Below are 9,124 nucleotides of genomic sequence, written 5' to 3' on the forward strand. Positions count from 1 at the left end.
GTGGCCTGGTTGATTGCACGCCGGATGGTGATCCCAACCTCCTCTTTCATCGTTGCGCCTGCTCTTTAGTTGCTGGTTTAGTTGGTCCAGACTCGATAGTGAACACCCATTGATATAGGAGCATCATGTTAGGAAACGTTCAAGATGTAATGTAAACTGATTGACTGTTAAAGTTGACTCCAGCAGTCGGTATAATGTCCTCTTCAGGACCATGTACCATAACGGCGAGATGGAACCCCCACCCCCAGACTCTGAGTTGTACCCCCCGGGCCGGACGCAGCACCTTCCTTCGTATAAAGCTCGACGTCCTCTTCAAGAACATCTCCATTCTCAAGGAACGGTGTTCACCCCATACAGGTAACGATCATTAACTGTATTCTACTAGTCTCAACAGGATAAAGACGCTCCCCTTTGTTCTGAAAGGTTACTAAATGACCTTTGAAACTCTCCTGCACATGAACTGTGCAACCACCGCCCCCAACTCCACCCCACCCCACCCCTCTTTCTCAAAAAGCTGTTTCCGCCCCTGATGTCGATATGTATTATTTTATTACTCGATGGATTTGCATCATCATCACTTGCTCATCATAATCATAAACGTAAGTCATCTACTTTAAAGTCGAAGCGATTTTTTCTAACAGACATCATAGCAGTGGTGAAAGCCAACGCCTACGGTCATGGCAGCGTGGAGATATCCAGGTATCTGGAGTCCCGGGGGATCGGGCACTTCGCCGTCGCCACCCCAGAGGAAGGCGCTCAGCTCAGGCAGGCAGGGATACAGGGACACATACTGATTTTAGGTATGCATTATTCGACGTACCTTAACCGAAGCTGAAGTCACATTGTAATGTGGTGATCATGTCGTCTCATTTACAAACTGAAATACTCTTCAAACGGATTATTAATCCATCTCAATTTTTTCATGCACTGTAAACGTGTTTAGAATAAACACATTAGGTTGTAGTCACTTTTAGCTTGAAAACGATGTAAGAATCTACATCGAAACGTCGCTCTTTGCAGTAAACAGTTGTCATCAATAAAGTTGTGTAAGGTCTTCAGGCCCACATAACACGCAACACAGATGAACAAATAAGAGACGTTTACTTGACGAAGACAAAGACGAGACTCACTACAATCGAGAAACAATCACACGACACAGTTGACGAGTCCACGTGCAGGCGCACGCTATTGATGGATGCGTTCGTGCGATACTGTCCAAATACCAGGAACAACCTCAAATCCCTCCCCTCTCAAGAAAAGTCTGGCACGACTTGATCAACACTAACGACGACTGTTTCTCTCGATGAACGATCAGATGACTTGACTTGTAGGAACTCACCATAACACTTGGATACCACAAATCCGGACTTGAAATGTTTCTTGAACATGTGTCCTCCTAATATTTTGACTGCAACACGATCACCAACATTAAACAACCTTGACACTCTTTGTGATGTCTGCTCCTGACGATGTAATTTAGCCGACGTATGGGATTCGACACACATATCCCACACCTCTACACAGCTATCCATCTCCTCCCCCACAGAGGAAACATCGTCTGACACTAATTGATGAATCAAACTGTTCGACCAAACATAACTAAATAAGGAGCGAAACCCGTGGTACGATTTAACAACGATTTATGTGCTAAAACAATTTCTGGCAAAACTCTGTACCACGTTTTGTCACACTCTGCTGTTTTCACTAAAGAAATTTTTAATGTTCTGTGAGCTCTTTCAACTGGATTAGCCTGAGGTCTAGCAACTGGAGTATAACTGCATCTAATTCCCCACTTGGAAGTAAACACACAAAACTCTTTTGATGTAAAACAGTTACGTACCATTATATGTAAAACACTGGGTGGACCAAATATGGAAAACAGACGTTCAAGCACTGTTGTTGCACTAGATGTCGTCGCCGTACGAACTGGAAAGGCGAAAAACATCCTACTCAAATCATCTAAACATGTAAACACATACAAATAACCACAAGACGAACGTGGAAGTGGGCCAACAAAATCACAATGAAGAACCTCCCAAGGACGCGAAGCAGTAACAGTAACACCTAACGGAGACCTTGCTATAGCATGTGGACCCTCTATACACACAGTACATTTCTCCACTATTTCAGCTACCTCACGTTGTGTAACTGAAGAATCAACTTTTTGTGCTAATTGCCATGTTCTTTTTACACCAAAGTGACCCAGTTCATGTGCTTTGAGAATAATATCACGTCGTTTTTCTTGACCTCTAGTCACAGCTAACACTGGTAATTCATTGGCGTCTTCAACAGGCTTACGACTCAAAATATCACTTGGAATGTTTTCATTCCCTGGAATGTGATCAATGTCAAATGAGTACTCAGAAAGTTCTAAACTCCATCTGGCGAATTTCTCTGATTTTGATGTCAAAATGTATGTCAGAGGTTTATGATCTGTTCTCAAACGAAACGTCTTCCCGAACACATAGGGTCGAAATTTCCTAACAGCCCAAATTATCGCCAGTGCTTCTCGGTGGATAGTGGAATAATTTCGTTCAGTTTTGGAAAGTTTCTTTGAAGCATAACTGATGGGATGGTCATCTTGCAAAAGCACTCCCGCTAAACCTGTCTTACTAGCATCTGTTTGTATTATGAACTGCGACGCCTCTGCACTAAAATCAGGATGTTTCAAAACAGGGTAAGACGTCAAGATCAACTTGAGCCTATCAAAAGATTCCTGATGTGGCAACTGCCAACAGTAGACATGCTTTTCAGCAACACGACTGAGAGGCATAATAAGATCTGAAAAATTTGGAATGAACCTCTGAAAGTACGTTGCAAGGCCTACCAACGAACGAACTTCTTCCCATGAAGTCGGAACCGGAAACTGCCTGATTGCTTCCAAACCTTTCTTTCCTGGACTCACACCTGAAGCAGAAATCTCATAACCTAGATATTGGACACTCTCCATGAAGAAAAAACATTTGTCTGGCCTTAAAGTAACACCACTGGATGCAAATTTTTCAAATACCTGTCTCAAACTGTCCAAATGTTCATTAGCTGTACGGGAATGGACTAACACATCGTCCAAATACACCAAAACATGATCACGAGATATCTAAAGTCCGCTGACTTTTCCTTTGGCTTAACGACTATTTCCTCAAACCTACACATAAAGTCCCATCCTAGCAACAAATGGTCATCACGAACATCCAACACATTGAATCTACAATCATAGATTTCACCACTGATCTGTATAGTTGTATCGAACACACCGATAACGCACAAAGAACCCGACAGATCAGTTAATTTAGATTGTCTCTTCTAGACAAACACCATTTGGAAAAGCTCTCTTAAGCAAAGACACACTTATGCACGAGACGCTAGCTCCACTATCTATGATTGCAGTGAAAGACTCGCTACCAAGACGGATTTGTGTGGTTGGTGAATTTTGAGGAATTGAGGGAAAGTTTCTGTTGGTGTCTGAAGAAACACAATGTACATGGGATTTATCTGGACATTTAGTCGCAATGTGTCCATATTTTCGACAGTTGTAACACCGAATGTTTCTGTACTTTGACATATCACTCGACTCTGAATCACGACATTCAGCTGCTGACTTTAAGGAACAAAACTTGCTACGACTATTTGATGAACCTAAATCCCGTTTCTTCTTGTAACACTGTCGCTCCTTGTGACCTGGCTTCTTGCAATAATTGCACTTGATAAGAAACACGGACTTATCACTGTCCTCACACAGAGAACCCGCAAGACGTCTAGCCATGTCTACAAGAGCATCAAATTTTGGAGATTTAGATTGTTGAAAAAATGGCAATGTTCAGTTGATTTCTCAATTTCTTACTTGACAAGCCATCAAAAAATCCTTGAGCACAGAGTTCATTTTTGTTTGTTTTTGCGAATGAGAGATATGCTTCATTAACCTTGACCTGAAGACGGTGGGCGAAATCATCAATGGATTCATGGGGTTTTTGACACATGTCTCTGAACTGTCCCTAGCAGCAGTTTGAGTACGCTCTTGGGTTCTATGAAGTTCTTTAATCAAAGCGGCTTTCAGACTTGCATAATCAGTTTTGAAATATCGTTGAATACTCGTGAGCAAAACCCTGCAGGAAGTACTAAAGCTAAGCCACGTAACTTTTTTATCAGAGTTCCAGTTTAGGCCCCAAGCTTTCACTTCATACACATTTTCAATAAAGTTCGCAAAAGTTGACCGTTTGGGATCAAATAGAGGAATTTTGAAATGCTTGATATCGCCAGAATGTTCTTGACTTGAACCACCTTCAGCCATGATGAAATGAAGAGTATTCTTGCTTAAATGTTCAATGTCATTCACACAGAAGACGAAAAAGTTCAACCACAAGGTCAAAATGGCAAAATGGAACAAACTCACGTCACAGTTCGATGAAGAGCACATTCCTTGAAATTCTTCTTAAAGTCGCACTTCCTTCAAAGTCCTTCCATGTGTCTACACTATCCCAACGCTGCCACCATTGTAAGGTCTTCAGGCCAACATAACACGCAACACAGATGAACAAATAAGAGACGTTTACTTGACGAAGACAAAGACGAGACTCACTACAATCGAGAAACAATCACACGACACAGTTGACGAGTCCACGTGAAGGCGCACGCTATTGATGGATGCGTTCGTGCGATACTGTCCAAATACCGGGAACAACCTCACAGTTGATATGTCATTTTTGACTCACCAACTTCTAGAATGGCGATCAAACAATGCACATCAAGCAATAGTTAATCCGACACAACTGCTTACATTAGATAGTAAAACACACGTTCCTGAAAAGAAATCGTCGTTAAAAACAGCATCTGCTGAATCTTGCCAGAAACAATGCAATGCAATCACGATATTGTTTAACAACAATTACCATTAATGGTATTAGAAAAAATGACATTTGTGGCACAGGCAATGTCCGTAGCACAGGCAATGGTTTCAGGTGCGTTTCAAGAGTGATGTGTTAGCACAGGCAAAGGTTTCAGGTGCGTTTCAAGAGTGATGTGTTAACACAGGCAAAGGTTTCAGGTGCGTTTCAAGAGTGATGTGTTAGCACAGGTAAAGGTTTCAGGTGCGTTTCAAGAGTGATGTGTTTATAATGTGTTGTTTGTGTATAACTAACAGTATTTCTGGGACACAGGCATCTCAATCAAAGGGTATCTGATTACTGATATAGACATCCAAGTGTCTCCCTTCTTCAAACCATTAAACTCTCCAAACATAGACAGCGCTAGACCCTAAACGCCTCAAAATTATGGGACAATGAACTCGCGGTGTTTTGGATTCGAACTATTTGTTACAGTGCTGGTACCGTCTCGATATAGTTTCTTTTCAACGTCCTCAGAAGATTTATTTATATCACAGGTAACGCCATCGAGGAGGACATCCCTATATTGGTGAAGTATACGTTGACACCGACGGTGGCGGAACTCAACTTCCTCAAGGAATGGCGTAAGGCCATCACAACAGACCCTGTAAGTTACAACAGCTCCTGTAACCAAGTCAACAGTAACAACCATGTCATCACTTTAAAGGAGAGGGTAACTAAAAGTTCGGTGCGTTTTCCGATAATTTATTCGGTAGAACACCTATACATTTCTACGTCGAAGTGGTTTCAAGTTCACACTGTATCCTTCACAGGTCCAACTAAGCAGTTCGTGGTGATCACATTCAGGGTTCAGAATAATGAGTTTCATTGTATAGAGTGAGTGAGTGAGTTTGATTTTACGCTGCTTTTAGCAATATTCCAGAAATATCACCAGAAATAGGCTTCACACATTGTACCCATTTGGGCAATCGAACCCGGGTCTTCAGCGTGACGAGAGAACGCTTTAACCACTAGGCTACCCCGCCGTCCCTGATTGTATAGAGCAACGTATGTGCACGGTGTGTTGTGTGGATTTAGAAGGTGTCAGTTATTTCTAGGTGAAGGAGAGACACCAGGTGGTGCTGAAGATTGACACGGGAATGTCCAGGAACGGGTGTCAGACTCACGACTTCCTCTTCCTTATACAAGTAGGTCCTTGTGGTTTTCCGGAATTAACATGGGCACCGTTCTGGATAATATGCTGCATTATATAGAACGTTTCTCCATACCAAATGTGTTGTGCGGATGTGCGTAATGCATCGGAAAAGAGTTGAGCACAGGATGAATCTGTGATTTAGTTATCGAATTTGACTGAATACCACAATTGTTAATTTGCAAACATGATCCTATGCATCTGACATTGTATGTTGGTTCATCGATAACATCCTTTTTGGAGATTGCATGCAGGGATGGTATTACAATTGTCTCCTTGCAGTTCTGCCAGACACACGGTCTAACTATCCACAGTGTGATGACGCACTTTTCCCAGGCCTGGGACAACCCCTACTTTACCAAGCAGCAGCTGAACACCTTCATGACCCTGGTAGGACCACTCAGGTATACCTTATACACCTTGGTAGCTCTGAGAAACATTAGTGTGGTTCCTAAGCTACTGCATGCTGGCGCATTGTCAGCAGATTTTTGACATGCTGTGTGGTGGAACCTTGATCAGCTATGTCAGTGAGGCTGCAAGTTTACTTACCGGGGCACAGGTTGAAGGTCACGAAACAGTAAAACTTAAAGTATTGTGTATGGATGTGTAATTAGATGCTATAGATTATAGAAAATATTTGACAATGGTTCCACGTATGCATATTACAAACTCTTACATGCCAAGATAACATGTCTTGACTCATTCAAGCTCCGGTTTAGTCTGTCACACAAATATACCCAATACAGCCCGTGGAAGCCTAGAATATGTGACAAGTCCTCAATACTGCAGTTTCTGAAAATGAAAAAGTCTCTGGGCTCCTATTTAATATATTTTATGAACATAATTTAAGAACAATTCTTCTGTAAAATATATATATTTCAGAGACTAGATGTTAGTCCTGCGCCCGTTAAGAAATTATCTTCATTGCATATACATAGCTGTTTGATGACGCAGCTCTGATACCTCTGATACCTAAATATGAAACAATAGTCATGTAGTAAAGATGACTTTGTGTATTGTCCACAGAGCAAGTGGCGTGAAGGTGCATGTCGCCAGCTCCGCCGCCATCATCAGAGGGTTGGGGACACAGCTGGACTTCATCAGACCCGGGAGCTGCATGTACGGGCTTCCTCCAGGTCAGGCTGTCTTCCACATCCCTCCCCAGGTATAATGGCGGTAGGGCTGCTTGCTTCAACTGGTAGATCTTGACAACGAACCTACCTTGCTGAATAACCACATAGGCAAGACGGGATTATGAAATGAATTTGTGCAATGGACAGAAGAGAACATTTCAAACTGCTTGGTAAGGTTGTTTTGTGCGGCTATTGAAGACAATGTAGAAAAAGGCATCGTGTATAACGCGTCCTGGTATTTACAGAACCCATGTCGGAGACTGGTGAGTTGGTGGAGTCCCTGGGACTGAGACCCGTTCTCTCGTGGCGAGCTCGCCCCACCCTCATCAAGCAACTGCCCCAGGGCAGGGTCGTGGGATATGACAACACCTACGTGTAAGCAAAAATACCAAGATAAGATCATATGTTGTCCTGTTTACCTCCCGGCTGGGATCGCGCTGCAGATAGCTATATTTAAACCTCTAGGGAAAGTTATGTCCATTGTTCTTGGAAGTGTTTTATTAGCATAACTGGATAACTGCCCTAGGGCAATTATTTCTATTTAAAAACAATAAACTTGTACTCATTTTGTTAATGTCCATCATGCCTAATACATTACACGCGTCTTAAATAAGTATGCCCTCGTGGTGCAAGCTGTTTAATCATCCTCACTACGGTAGTTATCTAAATAAACTCTGTTCGGGCTAAAACCCTCGCAGAGTTTATTTAAATAACTACCTTGTAATGGTAATTAATCTATACATAGTGAATTGTGGTTTGGCAATTAATTATGTCCAGAATCTACCCCTGGTTTGTCTAGCCACCAGACGCGACTGTGAGTGTAGTGATACACATTCAATATGTCTGACTAGAATATGTCATCAACATTGACCGACGAATTAAAAAGGCAGGGTAGGTGGCATTGATATATAAACACAGCTTCATGATATAGTCGAAATCGTACTACCGACATTGCTTTTGGCAGAGGATCCTTGTCGATGTGGAAAAGGTTTTGTCGCCTTTACATTAAACATATCAAATCCGAGGATGACAGATGGTTCTTTCTGCTTCCAGGACTCGGGCTACAGAGACCATTGCAACCTTCAGTCTGGGCTATGCAGATGGGTACAGCAGGCTGTTGTCGAACAGAGGTGTGGTGTCTCTGGATGAAGGTGAGGCCGTTTGTCAGTATTATAGATGTCTCTGGCTATTTTTAGAAACATGGTAAGGAGTGGGTAGCTTCCAGTTGAATTCCAAGAATAATCCCAAGCGTCCGTGTCCTAACATGACACTACCTCAGGGAAAGTGAATGTCCCTCACATAGGTTTCGTTTCGTCACATGTTTACTAAGATGTTGCATCCTTATCACAGCCCTTTGGCCTTCGTCTTTTTTTGACATTTAGGTTTAGTGCAGTGTTACCCATAATTCCCTCATTATTTCAGATGGTCTCCAACTTCCGGTTGTGGGGACAGTGTCCATGGATGCCATCACAGTCCGCTTGGATAAACCAAAGCCTTCGTCCACAACGTTCAACATCATCACAGACGACTTCACCTCCCCCAACAGCGTGACAAAGATGGCTGCCACAATAATTCCTCACGATGTGACGACAAGCCTAGCTGCCAGACTACCTCGCGTCTTTGTGTCTGGCGGACATGTTGTAGCTGTCACGAAATCCTTGGTGACAGACGAGAGATGATAGTGGATTCTATATTGTGGAAGAATATATTCTGACCATCTTCCAGGTGTGTAGGTAAGGGTATGTTGACAGAGTTAGCTCCCTTGCGGGACGCGAGTTGTCCCTCTTTCCTTACATTCTATATGCTGCCGTGTCTCAGTCACAAACGGTCGTTGATTCTGGATTGTGGCGGGTTATATCCTTCATTCGTGAACAAACTTTGTGGACTTTTCCTTTCCAAACAGATTGTTTCAAGAGTAAGAAAAGACACCAGGTGGTACTCACTTATACACATATGTT

The 9,124-nt window shown here is 42.6% G+C and overlaps 1 protein-coding gene across 1 annotated transcript; it reads left to right on the plus strand.

The window, feature by feature from the left end:
* The first annotated feature begins 4,906 nt into the window (after positions 1-4,906).
* On the plus strand, positions 4,907-8,845 carry LOC124266617 (alanine racemase-like). The gene is made up of 8 exons (XM_046701412.1): positions 4,907-4,955; positions 5,378-5,487; positions 5,939-6,028; positions 6,316-6,437; positions 7,060-7,169; positions 7,412-7,541; positions 8,220-8,317; positions 8,589-8,845. The coding sequence occupies exons 1-8, from the start codon at positions 4,907-4,909 to the stop codon at positions 8,843-8,845; spliced, it is 966 nt and encodes a 321-aa protein (XP_046557368.1).
* The last annotated feature ends 279 nt before the right edge of the window (positions 8,846-9,124 follow it).

The sequence above is a fragment of the Haliotis rubra genome, unplaced genomic scaffold (genome assembly GCF_003918875.1).
Source record: "Haliotis rubra isolate DU_JTF1 unplaced genomic scaffold, ASM391887v1 Scf1269, whole genome shotgun sequence".
NCBI lineage: Eukaryota > Metazoa > Mollusca > Gastropoda > Lepetellida > Haliotidae > Haliotis > Haliotis rubra.